The sequence below is a fragment of the Maylandia zebra genome, linkage group LG11 (genome assembly GCF_041146795.1).
Source record: "Maylandia zebra isolate NMK-2024a linkage group LG11, Mzebra_GT3a, whole genome shotgun sequence".
NCBI lineage: Eukaryota > Metazoa > Chordata > Actinopteri > Cichliformes > Cichlidae > Maylandia > Maylandia zebra.
The window spans coordinates 37,944,835-37,965,384 of NC_135177.1; the positions used below are offsets into that span (position 1 = coordinate 37,944,835).

The following is a 20,550-nucleotide window of genomic DNA, read 5'->3' on the forward strand; positions in this document are numbered from 1 at the left end:
GTCTGCACTCAGGCCCTACAATAAATAAAGACACAAAAACAAGAGTGTGTTCCTCTAAAACTCTGCAGCTGCTGCACACACTCTTTCACAATAAAACGTCCTCTTCCTCTTTCAGGCCAACTCTTGGCTTTCCGACCGTCTGCCATGGAAACCTCTGCGGTTTCAGTCCCAGACTGACTGGTCCTGCACCGAGGACGGCAGCTCTGTCAAGCTCCCACAGGGAGAACGCCCTCACCGAGCAGGCCGAGGCCTCCAGTCTGTGGACGTCTTTGGGGACCAGCATCCACAACTGAAGCCATGAGCGGTCAGTGATGCCGCTTTAATAGAAAACCAAAGTCCCAGCCTCAAATGTCTCATATTTTCTAATGTTTTATTTATATAGTAAAAAGAAAAAAGAATATGAAGGCAATTTTGAAAAACCCACCCCACCCACCAAGCCTGATGTTTTACTCATGACCACCTTTCCAGTCTTTAATTTAATTAGGATGTTTGTTTTTAACCTTTGATTTGTAGATTTTTCTTTAACTGTGTTTTCTCCTTTAAACCACGACTCGATGTTTTGGTTCACACGTAGAAATATCTGGATGACTCGCTCACCTTCAAACCACATGAAGAGAATCTCGTAAAAACACTGAAGTTAATACTGCGATTTTATTTTCAAAATAAGTCGCGTTTTTCTTGAATACAAAGAAGCAGTTTGTTGCTGCAACGTTTTTATCTGTGCTGGAGACAGATAGAAATGTCTATTCTATATATGAATGCTTCGTGTTGATACTGTGTGTCGTGCTTCTCTGAGGTTCATCACTAACAGTAAATCTCAGACTCACCACTGAGAGTTCTACGGCCTGCTTTGGCCATTAGGAGGAACTCTCATTTATACAGTTTTACATATAAGGCAATAATCGGATTGCTGCCTTCATATGTTCCCTGCTTGCAGTGAAACATGCTGGTCGTATCCTCTTCGTCCGCCTGAACTGAACTTGGCAAAAGAGATTTTGACCATAGCCCCCTCGGCTTGGAACGGACTGCAGGAAACGACTCTCATCAAGTGGTTTGAAATCTAAACTAAGAATCCTTGAGGCCAAGTCCACAACATGCAACTGTTTCAATTAGTTTGTCATTTTAACTGAATTTTATTGAATTATATTATTTTTTTGTAAATGTTATTTATTTTTGCATGCGTGTTTTTGCTGCCTGAGTTTAACTGAGTAATTTTTGTAAATGTGAGACACTTGCTGTTGCCTGTCGTCGCCAGGTCTCCCTTGAAAAATAGGTTTTTAATCTCAATGGGATCTTCCTGGTTAAACAAAATAATAATAATTATTGGCAGAAATAGCCTTCGGAACTGCTGGAGCCTTAAAGTTCTGCCTGCGGATCAAACATGTTTCTACACACATTCACCTGTGTGGGCTTCTGTGTTTGTGAGTCTGACACAGGTGTGTGTGCTGCTGACTTATAGATGTGAACTTGACCCCAGAGCGGGCCGTTAGCTGCGGTTAACCCGGACAGAGCGTGACTTTAACGGCGGTTTGGCCTCTACATTTAGCGGCTGAGCTGTGAGAGAAACACCAGGTGCTGTTGCTCGCCTCACCGGAGCTCACCTAAAACCTGTGGAGAGGAATTAGCTGATCTGTAAAAACTAAACTTTGTAAAACTAATGCTAACAACAGCTTGTGGGTTAGCATTGCGCTTAATTAGCACGAGTGTTAGCAAGCGGAGGTGACCTTACAGTTAGTAACAGGTGTGTCTGTTTTAAGCCGTGAGCTTCTCCCGGTAGGACGTTCAGATACAGGTAAGCGTGGGTGACGTATTATAACTGAACAGGTGAACTGTGGAAGCTAACGTTAGCTGTGAGCGCTGCTTTTTTTGCGCGGACACAAAATGGCGGACCAGCGCCGCTTTAGCACAGAGCGAAATTGGAAATTTCCGTGTTACCTGCGGAAACTGAGAGCGCTCACAGACTGTGTTGAACACCACGAGGCCACTGAGGCCTCCTCTTAAATTCGGCTGACCTTTGAACCACGAAGCGAGATTAATTAAATTTTTATCTGCGTTTCCGGCTCAAAGACGGGAGATATCTGTGTGAGTTAAACAGCTGTGTAAATGAACAGGGTCGCGTGTGGGCTCTTTGAAGAATGCCGATATGAAGGCAGACATCAAGAAGTGGCAGTTTTACCGGAGCTGCTGCTTTTTCCGCTTTCCGTGCTGAATGAAGCTTTTTATCCTTTTGAATCAGGCGGCAGGTGAACAGGGTCCGGCATCCAGAGGCAGATGGAGTCATCAGAGCCAGGTTCGTTTCGCCCCAGAGGAACATCGACGGTGTCCCTGCACGAGCGGTGAGTTACCATGACCTCCTGCGTCCTGCAAAGTTAAAGGTCAGGCACACTGTGCTGACGTTCCCTCCTCTCTCTGCCGGCAGCTTCTCCAGAGTCCTGGTGGAACAGCAGACCTGCTCCAGGTTGCATCAGAGGGCATCCGCTGCCCTGCCCGTGGTCCTGCTGATGAAGTCAGCTCCCTTATCGCTGCTTTTTCCACAGGTGAGTCCCAGAGGGGTCACAGGTCACCTGTGAAGAAGGGCGGCCCAGGTGTTCATCGGAGGACCACCGGCCTGCTCGTCTGACACGCTGCAGCCGCCACGTGGAGTTGAAAACAGTGGCGCGATGGGGTCGTGAGGTGTTTGTGGGACCAAACCAGTGTGAGGTTTTGTTCGACATCCTCGTGAAATCAAACGACAGCGAGTCTGAAACTCTGTCGCAATCTTCTTCCCTCTTTGGTATAAACATGCACGCTCAGCGCAGGTAGAACAGTGTCTGGTTGGGGGGCGGGGTTAATGATGCATTTGGTGCAGAATTCCATGGCAACCTGTACTGGATAGTTACGATAAAGTCATTTTTGCCATCGTACGTGAAAAACCCGCGGTGCATCGAGTGCATTCGTTATATCGCCCACACGGGTCACCGCTGCGTCATCATAAGGGTTCTCAGCATGTGCACACTCGTCCGATTTTACAAGTGGATGGCGAGCTACTGCACCGTAAAAGCGAGCTGCTGTGTCTCTGTGTTGCAGGCTGCCGGGAGCTCTGAGAGGGCGGAGCATCGTCACCTGAGGAGGAAGAGGAGCGTCTGGACTCGACTCGGCTGGCAGCGGGTAACTCGCCGCCCGTCAGCCTCTGCGCATCAAGGCTTCTGGAGCTTCATGAACAAATACAGGTGGAGAGCGCGGGTCACCTCCACCTGCAGGCGTGAGTATCTGAAACACGGCGCGCAGTGGGCGGGGCAGCAGTGTGTGGCCTTCTTCGCTAGACTGAAGCTGCAGTAGAATTCTCACCTGTGCTCCACCTGTGCGTGCGTTTCCTCTGCAGGAGCAGTAGGTCTGAGCGGTCGACTCGGGAGGCGGAGCCAGCTGAGACCGCTGACCTCAGGTGAGTTTCTCAGCACAGCTTCATGCTGAGCTGTGGAGAAAAGGTTGGTGCGATTTGGCCTGTTAGGCGGGGTTAGGAGAGCTGCGCTCTGATTTGTGCATCTGATGGCACAGCTACTGTCTGCCAGTTAAATTCAAAGACGTTTAAATACAGCTGGAGGGCTGACCGCCAGGGGGGCGTGTCCCAGTAGCTCGACTAAGCTGACCCCTACTGAGTCAGAGCTTTGAAATCTCCCCTCCTCAAAGGTTAAATGTTTAGAGGTCAAAGGCCCTTTGCCAGAGGCTAACGGTTGCTCTGGTGCACTGGCTGTGTCCCAATTCAGGGTCTGCAGCCTTGACGGTGCTCAAGCACCACTAAGAAGTGCGAGGCCTGTGAAATGCAACCATGACACCAACTGCTGGAAGCATTTCAGACAGCTTTATTTGAAAGAAAGAAAGGAGAAAATCTTTTGTTCATGTGTTTGTTTTTACATGAGCTGTGTTTGATTAGCTGAGTATCTGAGACCACGGGACTGAAACATGATTGTTGGGCTTCATTCCTGTGCTGAACAGTCATTTAAGATTAGCTAGAAAATAACAATGAGCTGATGTTGTTCATGAGACTAAAGTCATCTCACTGTGGTAATTAAATATAATATGGCCAATATTATAGTTATTATTATATTATGATTCATTACAGCAGTGAGCTTGAACTCTACTTTGAGTAAAGATTCAAGTTGCAGTTATTTACATTTCCAATCACCTTAAATCTTCACTCAAAGACAGTCAAGCATGACAGTCAGGGGTCCTTTTGTCCCTCTGTGGGGGGAAACTCCCACTAGGTTTATATCTGGGACTCTCCGCCATTTGACCTTAGAACTGAAGAAGCTTCTCGGATGAGAGGTGAAACGTCTTCAAGCAACTCAAAGAAGTCCAGACGCTTTTCTTTGCAAGCTCCTTAGACTACGATGACCTGGATGACTGAGAACCTTCACAGACACACGTTAAAGTCCGTTTGGCTCGACACCACCGAACAGAGGCAGCAATATAACATAGCTAACATTAACAGTGCAGTGAATCCTGCTTGTGCCGTGATGTTCAGGGGTCCGTTCTTCGTACCTCGCTTACTACATCCAAGACCAAATCATCGCGCTAACCGTGAGCTCGCTAATCCGGTTCTCCGAACACACCTGCTGTTGACGATTAGTATAGCTGGATGAAGTAATGTGAGATCACTGGGTGTCGTAAAAGGGGCTACGCATCGATAGTAGAAACATTGATCGGCAACCCTCTGATTGGTCGGCGAAAATGTCGAAGGAGCGCGCTCGGTATTTTTCGGCAGCAGAGCAAGAACTCTTGATTGAGGGATTTCAGGAGTTTCAGAGTTTAATTAAAATGCAAGGGAACACTGCAAAGGCTGCAAAAGCAAGGAGAGAGGGCTGGCAGAAAGTTGCTGACAAATCAAACTCGTAAGTGATTTAATAATAACAATAATAATGGAGTGGATTTATATAGCGCTTTTCAAGGCACCCAAAGTGCTTTACAATGCCACTATTCAGTCACTCCCACATTCACACACTGGTGGAGGCAGCTACAGTTGTAGCCACAGCTGCCCTGGAGCAGACTGACAGAAGCCAGGCTGCCATATCGCGCCATCGGCCCCTCTGGCCAACACCAGTAGGCGGTAGGGTAGATTTATTATATTACACTATATTATCCAATATTGGATAATATAGTGACTTATAATACAGACTGATAATACAGGACTGCAAACCGAGCAGCATCACTGACTTTCAGCTTGTTGTGTTTGTGGATATATGACCGACTTTAATTATCCACAAAATCATCACATCTCTGTCAGATTAAGCTCAGCTATTGAACGGCGCATATTTAAAGGCTTTAAAACCAAGTTAGTACAAACGTCGCTAATGTCACATGACTCTGCCGACATGTGGCCAACAGTCATGTTTTAATGTTCTTCATTATTAAACATTCGCACATAAATAAGTGACATCATATTCAGTACTTACTTAAAGTTTACTCTTCAGCTGCTCCGCTTCCGCCGTGTTTTCCGGCAAAATTATCCACACCCACCGCCGCGCTATGCATTCTGGGATATGTTGGGCCACGAAGTCTACACTGCCACAGCCTTAAAATTCAGGGAAATGAAGGACGCATTTGAGGGCCGCATTTGGAGCAGCCTTTGAATTGGGACAGCCTTCGTTGTGCCGCTGTGACGTAATCGGCCTTAAAATGCGGCCTTTAAGGCTGCAGACCCTGAATCGGGACACCGCCTCTATGGCTGGAGCTCGGGGTTACCTGTACCTAGTACAGAGGGGGAGGGGCTTCCACAGAACATTGCATGGTTATATTTACAGGCTCATGACTTTGTTCTGGCTTGGCTTTGACACCCAACAGGAAATGACCATGCGGGCCTTTATCTGCCCAGGAGGGAGGGGCCGAATGAGGGAGGGGCCTAAAGGGTCAGATAATAAAGAGATGAAGAAACTTCACGGTGTCTCTCAGGACACAAACGCACAAGAACCAACAGCAGGAAAACTAAAAGTGAATCATGTCTCCATGGAAACAAACCAAAGAGGGAGTGGCATTACATTGCTGACCTTTGACCTGCTGACTCCTGTTTGTGTAAATCTATCAATTTTGTTTCTGGCAGGACGAAGACGGCGCGGGGTAAAGCTGCGGATAGGCGGGGCCACCATTTCAAAGGGGCGTGGTGGCAGCAGAAAGGTGGTGCCAACGAAGAAGCAGCTGGATGCTGAGCTGGACGACTACATGTCCATGTCCCGGAGCCGACTGGACAAACAGCTGGACGACTACATGTCCACGTCCCGGAGCCGATTGGACGCCGAGCTGGACGAGTACATGTCGATGGCGGGACAGCCGCAGCCGCTGTGGGACTGAAACTGTGACGGGCGGGACCAAAGGTTTGTTCTTACTTTGGAACCGCCTCTCCAAGTGTACACGAGTTTTATTTGGTGACTGAAGGCCGCAGCTCTCAGGCTGCTGATTGGCTCCTGCTCTCAGGTGCATTAAGCATTTCTTTGTTTTCAAACCAGAGCGTTCAGTTTTCTGTTGGTTTGTATGTGTTCCTGAAGTGGTTGTGTGTCCTTCACTGACCCTCTGTGTGTTGGAATTTTTAATGGGTCGTTTGTAATTCTGAAGTTTTTGTTCCCAACATTTAAAAGAATAAAAGACGTTTGTTCGCTCTTGTCTGTACGCCTTCGCCGAGTCCTCAGGAGCAGTTCATCGATGTGTCTGTCCTCTCGGCCAATCATCATCTCTCCAGAGACGAGGCATCGGCGACCGTTCGGTCACGAGCTGCACGTGTGCACTTCAGGTTACAAATCCACTTTGAGCTCCAAAAACCAAAATGCAGAAGCGGCGTCGACGAGGCCGCGAGCTGGGCGCCACTCCTCACTGAGCTCAGGTCAGCTGATGAGGAGTCGCCCCTGCTGGTAGGTTTGAAGTGCTTCGCATTTAAATGGGCTGAAGGAGGCGAGGTCGCTACAGATGCATCACCGACTTCCAGGCTACGTCCACAGTAATGCGTTTTCGTTTTTTGAAAACATTTTCTCTCCGTTTTGGCGTCCCGTCCACACTGAGGCGGCGTTTTCCGTGAACGAAAGCGCGGCGTTTTCAAAACGCTGTCGAAAACAAAAAGATTTGAAAACAGTGCTTCGCGTCGCAGTGTGGACAGCAAAAACGCAAACTTTCTAAAACGATGACGCATGTTAGTCATGTGATGCAGTCATGTGGCCAATTAAACAAAGGTAGCGGAGGGCGTTACACAGCAGCTGTTCTGTTTGACAGCCCTGTTAAAGATGAACATCAGTCTGCACGCGCTCCAAAAAGCTTTTCCTCAAATTCTTTAACTCTCACTCGCTTTTGCAACTTTGTACTTTTGTGTTACTCGCAGCAACGACTCCACCTCACTGAGTCCATTTAACAAACTCGCTGCTTTTCCTCCACATTGATAGATTTGAAAACGGCGTTTTCAGGCGGAAACGCCATTTTCAAATCTATCCGGGCCAGTGTGGACGTAGCCTCAGGAGACTGAACCCTCGAGACCGTTTTACCCTTCCTGTCATGTGACTCCTGTCATGTGACTCCTCTGGTGCTGGACGTTCGTGTTAAACAGGGTTTCTGATGATGAGCTCAGGCTTCTCCTGCATGTGCATGATGTCAGGCAGGACGTTTTCAAAGGTCTTCACCTTCCTGCTGGTTAGTGGGAGGAGCTAAACTGTCTCGTTTGACACAGATGAGGTTTTCTTGTCATGTACAGATAAACAGTGTAGCCACATTGACCCATAATGAAACTGTTTAGCTTTACATGAGCAGATAGAAAGTGTGCAGCTGAAAGAAGCAGCTCGAACGAGCCGTGCGCAGATTCTCAGACTGAAGCGTCAGATAGGACGCACACATTTCTGACACGCGATTGAACAGAAGAGCCTTAAAAGCTGAGATCATGTGATCAGGAGCAAAAGTTCCTGTCTTATCTGTATTTAGCTGGAGGAAGCTGTGGTTCAACCACTGTTTGATTTCTGACAATTATTCAAACAAGACAATTTATAGAACTCAGAAGCTTTGAAAGAGCAGAACACCTGATGCCATCAGCACAGAGATGACAGGAGATGCTGTGGTCTCATCATTTGTCCTGGAGGCAGAACTGGACCTCGCCACATCCTTGAGGTGGCAGAGCTGATGACAACACTTGATTCACACAGACGGTAAAAGATGTCTCTGATAGATACGATATTTAAAACAACACCAGTAATCCCGAACAGGCCTTTGATCCAGTATAACCAGTACGGTGTACTCTCCAGAGTCTGCTGCCATCAACATGTCACCACACACTTTAAGTAAAGCTGTTTCAGTGCAGTTTGTGGGAACCAGACTGGAAAATGTCCAGAACATCGTTTTTCTCCAAAACGTTGGTTCAACTACAGAAGCTGGGAGCTGAGCCAGTATCAAGAGACGTGTTGGTTATTTCCAGTTGAGACCAGTAGACTCAAACACACTGATGTCCTGTAAGGAGCAACGTGTGCGGCAAGTCAGCTGACGTGCACGCACAGTTTAGAGCAGGGGCGTCAAACTCAAGGCACACGTCAGGTCGCGGGCCAAACAAGATAAACATTCACTGAACACAAACAGTTTTTTAAACATAAATATGAATAAAACAGACAGGAATATTATTCCAGATTAAATAAACTTAAAAAAATAAACTTTATCTTTAAATATTTTGCTCTTCATAAAAATATATCCTGTCAAAATTATGCAAGTTAGAAATAAGGACATGCTGCCAAAACCTAAGGAAAAGTAAATGAGAGCAAACACAAGGTTGGAGCCGCATGTAGACGGAGCTGCAGGAGTGGAGCTAATAAACTGTGCGGCCATTCAGTGTCGTACTTTCCCTGAGTGCATCATTACACTGCAGCTGCATCTGAATCTGCACAGGTGCAGCTCAGCAAAGTGCGCTGACTTGGTTCAACATGACTTGGCAACAGGGAAAGTGAGGCAGGCTGCACTGGTGCATTAGTGACAGCTTCACTGCATCATACATGTCCATGAACTGACAGGTTTCCTTGCTGAGCTCAAAAACTCTATTGAGAACTTTTATCCCCACTGAGCCAGCAGAGCTCTGCATGAAGGAATGTCAGCAAACTCTGAATCTACTTCCCACATAAAAGACTGAAACTGACGGTGATTTAAACTTTTAGCTCAGATCAAATGTACGGTCTGCGTCACGGTGATCATTACATGCTGCCGCTGTCACTTGATGCTCGGGTACCAGCCTTGCTCTGACCACGAAGGACCGCCGAACTGAAACTGTGAGTGCTGCTCTGACCTCTGACCCCTGACCCTGCAGCGACAGATGTTCTACATCTGTAAACAAGAGCACTGACCAGCTCTCTGTCCTCCCGCCCTCACCTCGTCCTGCAGGACAGCAGAGAAGGAGCTTGAGACGGACGCTGAGGGAGAAACAGGTACCGGAGCTGAGTGCAGCTCAGGTGTGACGCTCAGTTCACCTACTTAAGTAACCGAGCGTCGAGGAGGAAACACGGCGGCTTTAATCGGATTGGACAGATTTCCTCCGACCCTCGCGTTCATTCCTCACGCCACGCCCACACAGCCAGGACTTTACCTGTGACATCATCTTAAACGCCACACCAGGGGGAGGGTCTATGGACATTCTTTGCTGCGTCTTCACCTCAGCGCAACTGGAGACCACAGACTGTATATAAAAGATGGCTTGTTTGTGGACATCGGAGGAAGTGAAGCTGTTGGCGGTTTGGTGTGTGTCTGTAGGCGGGCTCTGATCTTACCTGCTAGACCCTGACACTCTGAGCCTTCACGTGATTCTCACTTAATTTTTCAGGTGAGGCCACCTGTTGGGTGTTTCAGGTGTGACTCTGTCACTAAACGGTTAAGCTGCCTCCTGAAACACTTAATCTTTTCCTCATGTAGAAGAATTACAGAAACATCACTGATGACTCGCCTGAAGAGGCGGTACCTCTTCAGGTATTACAGTATTTGTGTAGCATGTCTGAGCTGACGGGCAGGAGAATATCACCTGTTTCCAGAACTCGCCTGTCGTTGGATGGCGACAGTTTTGTTTTGTTGCTGTTTCTTTGCACAGAGGCATCGTCACAGCTCGTACCTTCAAAACGAAGCAACCGTAATCAGGGTAAAGGTCACCTCCTCACTGAAGGGGGCGCCGTTTATCAACGGTAAAGCTCAGAGAGCCATGTGCACGATGGCGTCTGTTCAGCTGGAGTCGCTCCACAGTGGACGTGAAATAGAAATGTTTATATTTAACCAATGATATCAATAAAAAGTTATTATTTATTAGAATTATCAGCAGAAAATAATCAGGCTGGACTTTAAACACCATCATCATCATCGTCACCATGACTGGTTTCTCGTTTGTTTGTTTAAGGCCTTGAGCTAAAAACAAATGTGACATTTAAATGGATTAAAATAGAACCGTGGGCCCCGTGTGAGGAGTGGATCACGTGTCCTGGGTTGACCCCGACCAGAGCGGCGAACCCGCTCAACTCTGACACCTGACCCAGTCTCCGGGTGCCAGCTGGCCTCAGACCCCCCCCCCCCCCCCCCCCCCCCCCCCCCACCCGCCACTGCCGCCTCACACGGGATGTGACAGCACTGAAACTCGAGCAGCGACGACGTCCTCTGCGTGTCATCCGCTCACGGCTACTTTTATTTTTCGTGGATTCAAAAAACGCCTCCATCCCCGCTCCCGTCACCTTCACCAAGCGTGCCTGTCTGCTCTGAAACCATCCAGGACTCTTTCGTATCTCCAAGAGCGCCTGAACGCTGCTGCAGGATTGCTCTCCCCCTGCCTCAGGACACCTACACCAGGAGATGCCGGACTAGAGCATCGCAGATACTGAAGGACCCGTCCCATCCTGGCAACAAACTGTTCCAACTTCTGCAATCTGGTAGAAGGTTCCGCATCTTCCGGGCAAGGACAGAGAGACTCAAGAGGAGCTTCTATCCCCAAGCCATCCGTGCCCTAAACACACACACCCGCCCTCTCACATCATCTATAATTGACTGAGACAGGACTCTTCCAGACACTAAACCAAGGAACAATGTACATTTCAATTCCTTTAATTTTAAATATGTTTATATTGTCTATCCTGTAAAATAGTCAGATGTCTATTCATATTAATGTACAGAATTCACCTGCTTGCTGCTACTACTGCACATTCACCCAGTGTATATACTATATGTATATAATGTTCTTCCTCTACACCCCCCCCCCCCCCCCCCCCCCCCCCAATTTTTGCACATGTCGAGGAGCGTGTCAGACTACATTTCACTGTGTGTTATACTTGTATAACTATGCATGTGACAAATAAAGAACCTTGAACCGAGCGCTGCACACGATGGGCGCAGCGGCGAGGTCACGAGACGCTCCCAGGCAGGACAGCGGGCTCCCTGTCAGGAGACACGTAGAGTCTGTTCTGACCTGAAGGAAAGATCTGGAAGCAAAGATGAAGTGATGGATGAAGGTGATGAAATGGGTGTGACGATGGCAGCTCACGTTTGAGTTCACGCTCAGAAGACGTTTTCGGACCAAGAGCTGACCTGAGAGCGGCTCCGCCTCCTTGATCCCTGACGTCAGGATACTCACACATCTGATCGCTCACACACAACAACACGTGTTTAGAAACACTCGGCGTGGGTCACATGATATCAGGAGCCTCAGCAGCAGGTTATTTCTGTCCCGCACGCTGTCTGCAGTCCTTCTAGGAAGCTGGCAGCTGGAGTGTCTGGATTTAGACGCTGAGCACATCCACGGCATGACGCTGCAGATTCCTCTGCTGCTCTGCACCTGCATGGGTGACCAATCAGAGCTGAGGAGGCGGGGTTACAGAAGTTCAACTTCCTGTTCCCTAGCCAGAAACAGGCGGTCTCTAACGAGACCGCTGCCAAAACGTTCTTCTCGGGACATGTTGGTGAAGCTGAGAGAAAACGTTTAAACAACACGAAATGTTGGTCAGAATCAAACGGTGTGAATTAAAGATTGTTTGAACTCCAGCTGCTGCAGATGTTTCAGTGGCTGGTGCTGTGGGCTGGACTCGGGGAATCGACGCCCACTCGTGCAGCTGCTCTCCGTGTGCTGCTCCAAGCCTTCATCATCATCGTGACCACAACACTGATGATGATGATGATGATTCTGTTACTGTTGTTCTCGCAGTCTCAGATGCTGGACCTGCACTGTGTCCCTGTGGCCAGCAGGTGGCGCTTCTGTCTTTAGCCTGTTGGTTGGTGGGAACTGGAGCTGCAGGTGCTGCTGGTTTCTGCTGGTTTCTGCTGGTTTCTGGATAACTTAAAATGAATTAGTTCAATTCGGGCTGGGAGATGCTCCTGCAGCTGTTTGATCAACATGACTGTAAAAACCTGATTACACAGTTTGAGTTCTTCTTGTTTTTATGATGAGATGACTTTTTGTCTGTCGTCTCTCTGGTTTCTTGCCCTCTGACCTTTGAAAGCAGGGCTTCACCTGTCTGTATAAAGTTGTGATTCCTTATTTGGCAGCGAGCAGACGATTGGTCCTGCAGCGCTCTCTCTGGCCCATGTGCTCCGCCTCAGTCTCAACAATAACAAAAACAACTTCAACCGTTTTGGCTGCAAGAGAGGGAGGTGGGGCAGTGGCGTGTTCTCAGAAACTGAGACTGAAGCGAGTCGGTGTCCAGAGGAACAGGCCGGCGGATAACAGCTGGCCTCGGCCTTCAGTTTGTGTGCAGCGTGACGCTTTAACACAGCTGCTCGCCGCGTGCTCATCAGTGTATTTGTTTTGAGGGCTTTGTGTTTCTTTGAGTCTTTCTTTTCCTCTGTCTTCAGTTCACTTCCTGTTTTATTTTGAAGACCAGATTATGTGTTTTTACTTCCTTCCTCTGTTCTTGTTCCCACCTGTGCAGGTGTGAGGTCACCTGTTGGCACTGCGTTGCGTGGCGGCGTGCAGCCAGCGTCTTTCCTCAGAGCTGCTGCGTTCCTCAGGTGGAAATGCACTGAGCAAGCGTCTAATCACAGTCGTCGTCAGCTCAACCTGCGGGTACGTTTCTGGTTTCAGACAGAGCAGGAACTGAGGGGCTGGATAGAGCAGCAGTGTCAAATAAAGAAGCATTATTGTGAACTGTGACTCATACAAAGCTGCTCTGATAGGGTTTGACAACAAAATGAGCAGTCCACCTTAAAGTCCACCTTAAAAACCGTTGAGAGCAGGTGAGGAACACCCTCTCAGACCCTCCATCTGACACCGTGTGTGTCACTGGGAAAGCTCAACGTGCAGGGTGTGTTCACACACGTATGCATACATACCCGGGGTGTGTTATATAACTGTAGAGGTGTCGCCCCATCAGTCATATCAGCTCTGTTTATCAATCCCACAATGCCCCGGGGCTGCTGAGGAGAACCCCTCACCGCTCACGTACATCCACGCTCACACACAAAGCACGTGGTGTGTGTGGCGGTTTCATGCACTGTTATGTAATCCATGTTTTTACTTGTGGCAGAGCACAGGGTTCAGCTTCAGCCTGATGGAAATGCTGACTTCAGTACAAACATGGCGGAACCAGCAGGAGGGCGGGGCCGACGGCGATTTAATGACAGTCATTAAACGTCCACCGTACACAATGACAGAGTTTACTCAGAGGCTTCACCTCAGCGTGACCGCAGCTCACTGCACTTCCTCTGGTGTCCAGCAGAGGCAGCAGTGAGTCAGACCCCACAGACATTGTTCAATAAACATGTTTACAGTCTGAAGCAGACGCTGCGCCTTTCTCTGGATGATTTCCACCTTCATAACACCTGTGCGGGGGAAGAGGTTTCTAAAACTCACCTGTGTGCATTATTAGAGGCGTGGTCTCTTTGACTGACAGGCAGCTGTAGCTGTTAGCCGTCTGGACCCTGTTTGTGCTGCTGGAGCCTCCTCTGACCAATGACACGGCTGCTGTGAGGGTACTGTATTAACAGAGCGCCTGAGAAAGCTGAGCTCTGGTTTTAATGAGTGAAATTCGAGGCTTTTGATTGGATGGTGCTGATTAGCAGGTCTCTGTGTGTATGATGCGATTTTTGTCGCTCAGAGCGAGGAGCGGGCGAGCTGCTAATCTGCTGTAATGAGAGGATTTAATGGGAGTCATGTGACATGTTTGTTTTCGGTCTGACTGACAGGAAGCAGATATCATCTGCCGTCTCCATCTGGGCTCTGACCTCACCGCCCCAGAGTGCGAGTGGGGTGGAGTCGGCTGATCTGGGGGCTCAGTGCACGTTGAAACAGAGAGGAGTGTCTATAGACTTTTGGCCGGCCGAGTAAAGCTGAAGGAGGCTTGTTTGCTTTCTGCTCGCCTCGCCTTCTCTGTGTTTACAACTGCAGGGACTCATAAATCCTGTGATATCACTTCCTGCCATGTGCAGCCGCCTCACATTCCTCGTGGAGCGGGGGAGCTTCCCCCTCTCTCTGAATGAGGAAACAAACTCGGAGAACCCGAGCTGCTGGCGGCGCTCCCACTGCTATCAAAGTTGATCCTCCGGGGACAGGGGGGCGGGGACAGGGGGGCGGGGGGGGAGCCGATGACCACAGCCAGCAGGAGGGAACCAAACACAACACACACTGTGAACCAGGAGCTGACTGAGTCCAAACCTGGGATTCAAAAACAAATTCACTGAAATGAATCCTCCAATCAGCACCCAGAAACCACTGCGTTTAACACCGCAGGGCTTCCTGTCAGTAACCTTGCAGTTCACCTAGGGGGCGCTCTGGCATGTTTCTCAAGCTCAACTGCTAAAACAAAGATTATTTTAGTTTCCAGGAAACCAGCCTGGAATAAACCACCAGTCCCGCAGTTCCTCTGGTGCCCAGCAGATGCAGCAGTGAGCCAGTCCCCACAGACTCCCGTGTCACCGTTGGCATGTTCATGATGTGAAGCAGCCGCTGCTTTGGTCTCTGGGTGTTTTAATGATGTCAGCTGGCTCTGAGATGGCCCTGCTGATCCTACACAAACACAGGAGCGCACAGCCAAACCCTCGCTGGCTGCAGCAGAGGGGGCGACCTCTGAAACAGCCTCGCTCAGGTGTTGACGTGCAGACAGGAAGCACTCGGTGCGCCGCTTTATTGCACGGTTCACATTAACAGTGTGAGGTTCTGCTGTCGGCATGAACATGGCTCCATGTGAAACTTTCACCTGCGAGGACGTGCTTTCATCACAGCGAGCTCTCATTTTCAGTCTGACCTGGTTTTTATAAACATGTAATAGACATGTTATACCTGACAGCAGGCTGAGCTAACTGATTCACTCTGAAGGTTCGACCTTTACTCTGAAAATCCAGCGTTACACACAAATCTGGCTTCAGCCAGTCTGACCTGACACGTTACAAACAACGCTTGTAACGTATCATGTGTCTGTGTTTACAAATCGGACGTAATAAGCAAGGGGCGGAGCTGGCTGTGAAACCTCACTGGTGAGGCCTTGTGATTGACAGGTCTCTCATAAGAATGAAGACTTCAGATGTTTCTGCACTGCCTTCAGTTTCCAGAGCGTCCATGTTTCATCCTGCCAGTCTGTCGTTGGTGACGTCATTGTTTGAGCACGTCAGAGTTTGGGGGCAGTCCCCAGGTGACTGTGACGCACAGGAAGGAGGTGCTTGGATATCTGTGGGAGAACTATGATTGGTCAGCAGTAAGCATGAAAACATGAAGGCATCGGGACTGATGTAGTGCAGTGGTGCTAGCAGGACCCAACCACTCCAACGTCAAAACCTAACCCTGACCAATCAGATCATCGGACGGGACACAGGTGGAACAGGTGGCAGAGTGTGCTGTGTCAAAGGGGGTGTCCAAATTCATGGGCTGCATCCTCCTGAGGACGGGTTTGTAGGCCGATTACGTCACAGCGACGCGCCGAGGGCTGTCCGAATTCGTAGACTCCTCCGAATGCAGCCGACAAATGCGTCCTCCTTTTCCCCGAATTTGAAGGATGGGTCGGGTGTGTCCTTCGTGGCCTACCATATCCCAGAACTCATAGCGCGGCCCAGCCAAACTCTAGTTTCCGGCGATGGCGGCCGCTACTAAGTTTTAAAATTACTCTTATTAATCTTTCTGGGTCACAAAATAAACTTTTAACACATTTTCAGATGAGAAAGTAGCTGTGTAAACATCAAATATCTGCTCGGTTTATCAAGACACCACATATTTGCAAAAGTGCTTCGACGTTTTCAGAGACGTCTTCTACCCACCAGCTCGATAGCTAGCCGGGAGCTCGAGGGTCACTGGAGCCGCAGAGAACGGCACAACTCCCGGCACATCATGTTCAGATCACCGCGGACTTTCGCTACTCAGGTTAAACGTGATATATGAGTCACTTAGACAACCTAAAAATGTTATTGTTGGGCTTTTCTCAGTGTTTTATTTGTTCGTGAGTAAATCAGTTTGGCTGAGATTAAAGTTATTAGATTAGATTAAACGTTATTAATCCATCGGGTGATTTTCACACAGCTGAATAAACGTCAAACAGAAAGCTGATTAAACAGAAGTGTGAGACGGTCGAGAATTTACCCCAGTGTCCTGTTATATTTTAGATATCGAGGAGCAGACGGCCGAGTTTATTAAACTCCACCGAGACAGCGGTGACACAGATCTGAAGGCTAGACCGTTCCATTTCACAACCGTTTACTTCCAGCCTACCCGACCTTCTGAGGACCCGGCCACGTAGACCGCGAAGGCCGGGTCCTCAGGAGGATGCAGCCCATGAATTTGGACACGACTAAAATCTTCAAACATCATTCACAACGCCTCACTGTGAGGTCATCGCTGCTTGGCCCGAACGAAACCTTGAGAATGTTCTAGAACATGTATGTTAGAACGTGTATATTACAAGATGGACGCCCGCTGCCAAGCTCAGGTGTGAGTGAGGACAGCGGGATTGTGATAAGTTGAGCGCGTTCATCAGAGGACGGCAGACAGGTGAAGAGTACCCGTGTTTCACCTGCTCACCTGAACTGAGAGTGACTTCATCATTGCTCTGCTGATTACACGTTTCAAATAAACTTTATTGGCTCACAGCCTGAAACGGTTCCTTTACAGCTCGCGCTTTATTTAAACATGGTCCAAAGACACACTCAGAGCCAAAGAATGTGCTGCTGTTTCAGGAAGTGGTGACTGTTTTTACACACACACGGAGGAAACCTCAGCCGAGCGCTCTGATTGGCTGCTGCACCACGTGTCTGCAGTGATAGTAGCTCCTTTTACGGTGGTGAGGCTCGTTGGCGACGGAGCATCAGGTTCAGACCGGCTGCTACTTCTCAGAAACAAACGTACACCGTGTTCCCACGCGCGCGCGCACACACACACACGGGACCTCCACCATAACAACAGTGATTTGAGTTTCCTGCCATGTTAATAAAGTTTATTGAATGGGGGACAGGAAGACAAACCGGAAACACTCCGGGATGATTTTATACGGGTGCAGAAGCGCGTGCCACCTTCACCTGAAGGCTCCCACAGTTCAGTGGACTCGTGAACGCGCATGGGCTAGCAGACAGCAGGGGGGGTAGCGTGTGCGCATGCTCCTCTGTGAGTGTCACACGGACTCGGGCCTTTGTTTGTTTTGCCTGCACACGCGCCGTTATGTAACGTCCGCGACGGCGGAGCGGCCCAATGCGCGCGGGGCCGGGGGGGCGGGGCGGGAAGGCCCCGATTCGCGGGGCTCCGGTGCTCTCGTCCGGAGCTCTGGCACCGGAGCAGCAAGAGCGCGCCTGAGTGGATTAAGAGTAAACCGGAGCCTCGGCGCCGCGCTGTCGGGACCGGCTCTGTGTTTGGGTTCGCCCCGCTCCCCCGCCTCTTCGGGCACTTGGTACAGTCCGCAGCGCGTCAGCCATTGTTTACAAATGAACTGAGAGAGCAGCGAGGACACCGAGCACCCACACAGCACCGATCCGCACCAACACAACGAAGGACCAGACGGAGGACAGCCGCCATGCCGTGCCGGAAGCATGACTACCTGCTGCTGGAGCAGTCGGTGACCGTGGACTCAGCGGAGGTGGACGCACTGGTGACGCGGATCGGAGAGGCGCTGCAGCTGCACGGCTCCGCCCAAACGCCGGTGTCGGTGAGCCGTCTGCACGGCCTCGCCGGCGGCCCCGGGACCAAACCGGCGTCCGGCGGTGCAGGGGCTCCAGCGCAGGCGCGGACCGGCTGCTGCATGCGGCTCCGGAGCCGCCGCGGGCCGCGGGCCGGCGGCAGGCCGAGCCCGTACGGCGTGTCCGGCTCCGGAGACTCGGACTGGGACCGGATCCGCCCCTGGAACCGAAAGCGGCTCGGCGGGACGGAGGACGACCCGCACCGGCTGCTACAGGAGCTGCTGCTCTCCGGGAACCTGATCAAGGAGGCCGTGAGGCGGTTGCAGCTGTCCGCGGACTGCGGAGACTGAGCCCGGACACCGGGCACGGACTCACACCTGAGCCACTCACCGGAAACTCCGCTCGGACTTTTTCTAATTTCTCCGTTTGGTCGCGAGGCCGGCAGCTAGCTGAGCTATGCTAATGATGTTTATGTTTGACTGGGGGGGGGGGTGCTCACCTTGAGGCCAGGTAAAGGTGAGGTTGCTGCCAGGCACACATGTGGCTGCTCTCTGCTTCACGAGGAAATGAGCAGCTGGGTTTGTTTACAGTCTCATGGTGGGGTTTTACCTGCACAGGTAGGGGGCCGGGCTGCCCCTTGGGCCTGTGTGGGCTCAGGTGCTCTCACCTGTGGGAACTCCCAGCAGGACTTGTGTTGTTGTACTTTTTGTTGTGTGAAGAATGCCTCTGCTCCGTACCGGAGTACCTGCCGTTCCTGAGTATTCAGGCTTTTGTTGTCTTAATAAACTCACCTGTTTTTTTTTTCACACCTGTGCAGAGTGTCTTTGTCAGAGCACCGGCAGTGCTGTTACTGAATCACACCTGGACGAATACACTGATTGGACAGATCCATAAGACCGATCAGCTGATTAGCATAGGTAGCTTCAGACAGGTGTTACTGATGTGAAATCAGCTGATCTCACATCAGGAAATAACCTGGAAACACCTGCTGGTTTAACCTGCCACATTGTCCAGATGAGTCAATAGAGAGGTTTGATTCTAACTGCACAAGTCTGATGGTTTAAAGCTCAGTAATGAGCCTGCGTGCACGCACACACGCCCCCCCCCCCTCCTCTTCCTGTGGACGACGTGGTCTTAGAGGCCACACGCTCATTATCAGCCTTTAAATACCCACCCCACCCCCACCCCTGTGTCACAGCAGGGTGACTCCTGCAGAAAAACATGTTTACCTGTGGTGGGCTGTGGGTCCTGCGGGCTGTGGCGCCCCCTGTTGTACCTGCTCTGTTACTTCATGGAGTCCTCATAGGAGCAGGTCCAACAGACTCATGGAGAAGAAATTCAAGAAAGTTACTTTATTTATCACAAATTTTCTGTTTTACAGAGGCCAGGAGGAGCAATCCAACTTTAAATAATAAAAGTAGGATGTCAAACAAAGAAAAAATGGCCAATTAACTAGAATAAAAGATAAAATAAAGATCAATAATACACAGTAAAATGTTAAAGGCTGAAAAGAATAAATATTAGAAAAAAACCCAAAACATTACAATAAAATAAAAAATTTGATAAAGAATCTTTAAGTAAAAAAGCAGAGTGAGAAGTTAAATGATCCTCTGAGTAAACTGGGAATGAAAAAGTTGATTCTGGGCATGTGACATAGCGTGTTCATCATCTTCAGGTGAGTTCTTCAGTCTCAGCTGACTGCAGGTTTCCAACCTTATAAACAGGACATCTGCACAATGACTGAAACCAGCGGACTGACTAACAATGCTGTGTATGGTTTACATAAACAGGGTGCACCTCTAAGACCGATTGTCTGTATGATCAACTCGGTCACCTACAACATCTCCAAGTTTCTGGCTCAACCTCAACCCGCTGGTGGGCAGCTCTGAACACCACATCCAGAACATGTTGGATTGTGTTGAGAAGGTGAGAGACAGATGAACAGGCAGGTGAAACCATGATCTCGTACAATGTTACATCTCTCTTCACTTGCATGATGACCCCAACCGCAGCAACAGGACCGCTCTCAGCATCGACCTAGTGTGTTTGAACTGTGTCTCATTCCACCTGTTTCATATAAGGGTCAGTTCTACAGGCAGAAACATGGGTGTGCCGTGGGCTCCCCAGTTTCACCCATCGTGGCCAATTTGTACACGGAAGAAGTGGAAAAGTGGGCTTTGCTGTCCTACCCTGGAACAGCACCAAGCCATTGGTTCAGACATGTGGATGACACCTGGGTGAAAATCAAATCTCAGGACGTTCCACAATTCACAGATCACATTACAGTAACTCTGTGGTCATCATGGTGATGATGGCCGCACAGCTCTCCTCCCAGAACACATGCCTGTGGAGAGTGCAGGAGGCGTCCTGCTCGATGCTCTGACCCTCTGGCTGTGACTCCCACCGTACCAAACCCGTGGACTCTGATCGTGCAGACATGCAGGATGTTTATGTGGTGAGTGTGGACATGAGTCCGAGGGCATGAGGAGCTGACGGGCTGTGGGACCGGTGGTCCGGAGGCTTTGC

The 20,550-nt window shown here is 49.7% G+C and overlaps 3 protein-coding genes across 12 annotated transcripts in view; 2 read left to right on the forward strand and 1 right to left on the reverse strand.

Moving 5' to 3' along the window:
* LOC101467180 (mothers against decapentaplegic homolog 4) overlaps positions 1-14,054 on the reverse strand; it is a 37,976-nt gene extending 23,922 nt beyond the window's left edge. The window contains exon 1 of one of the 5 annotated variants that reach the window (XM_076890385.1): positions 13,790-14,054. The gene's annotated coding sequence lies outside the window, so the exon portion shown is untranslated. Of the gene's footprint in view, positions 1-1,935; positions 2,010-2,176; positions 2,303-13,789 lie in introns of those variants that run through there. The other 4 variants (XM_076890383.1, XM_024804145.2, XM_024804147.2 and 1 more) reach the window with 4 other exon arrangements.
* Positions 166-6,629, forward strand: LOC143421196 (uncharacterized). 6 transcript variants are annotated; one of them, XM_076890392.1, is made up of 6 exons: positions 166-304; positions 2,237-2,336; positions 2,420-2,537; positions 3,067-3,241; positions 3,362-3,421; positions 6,074-6,629. In XM_076890392.1, exons 2-6 carry the CDS (start codon positions 2,272-2,274, stop codon positions 6,319-6,321), a joined length of 666 nt encoding a protein of 221 aa, XP_076746507.1. In that variant the 5' UTR covers positions 166-304; positions 2,237-2,271; the 3' UTR covers positions 6,322-6,629. The 6 variants fall into 6 exon arrangements, with proteins under 6 accessions (XP_076746507.1, XP_076746506.1, XP_076746505.1 ...); XM_076890391.1 differs by lacking the exon at positions 166-304 and adding an exon at positions 920-1,051; XM_076890390.1 differs by lacking the exon at positions 166-304 and adding an exon at positions 1,294-1,436.
* Positions 14,055-17,634: 3,580 nt separating the features above from the next.
* Positions 17,635-18,830, forward strand: gbp (glycogen synthase kinase binding protein). Its single transcript, XM_024804207.2, has one exon. The coding sequence runs from the start codon at positions 17,922-17,924 to the stop codon at positions 18,372-18,374; it is 453 nt and encodes a 150-aa protein (XP_024659975.2). The 5' UTR covers positions 17,635-17,921; the 3' UTR covers positions 18,375-18,830.
* The last annotated feature ends 1,720 nt before the right edge of the window (positions 18,831-20,550 follow it).

What these genes read in the sequence shown, in the direction of transcription:
- gbp (XM_024804207.2), top strand. Translation starts at nt 17,922, where the DNA reads ATGCCGTGCCGGAAGCATGACTACCTGCTGCTGGAGCAGTCGGTGACC.
- LOC143421196 (XM_076890392.1), top strand. Translation starts at nt 2,272, where the DNA reads ATGGAGTCATCAGAGCCAGGTTCGTTTCGCCCCAGAGGAACATCGACG. An exon ending in ACGGTGTCCCTGCACGAGCG is followed by an intron (nt 2,337 to 2,419) that starts GTGAGTTACCAT and finishes CTCTGCCGGCAG; the next exon opens with CTTCTCCAGAGTCCTGGTGG. An exon ending in GCTGAGACCGCTGACCTCAG is followed by an intron (nt 3,422 to 6,073) that starts GTGAGTTTCTCA and finishes TGTTTCTGGCAG; the next exon opens with GACGAAGACGGCGCGGGGTA.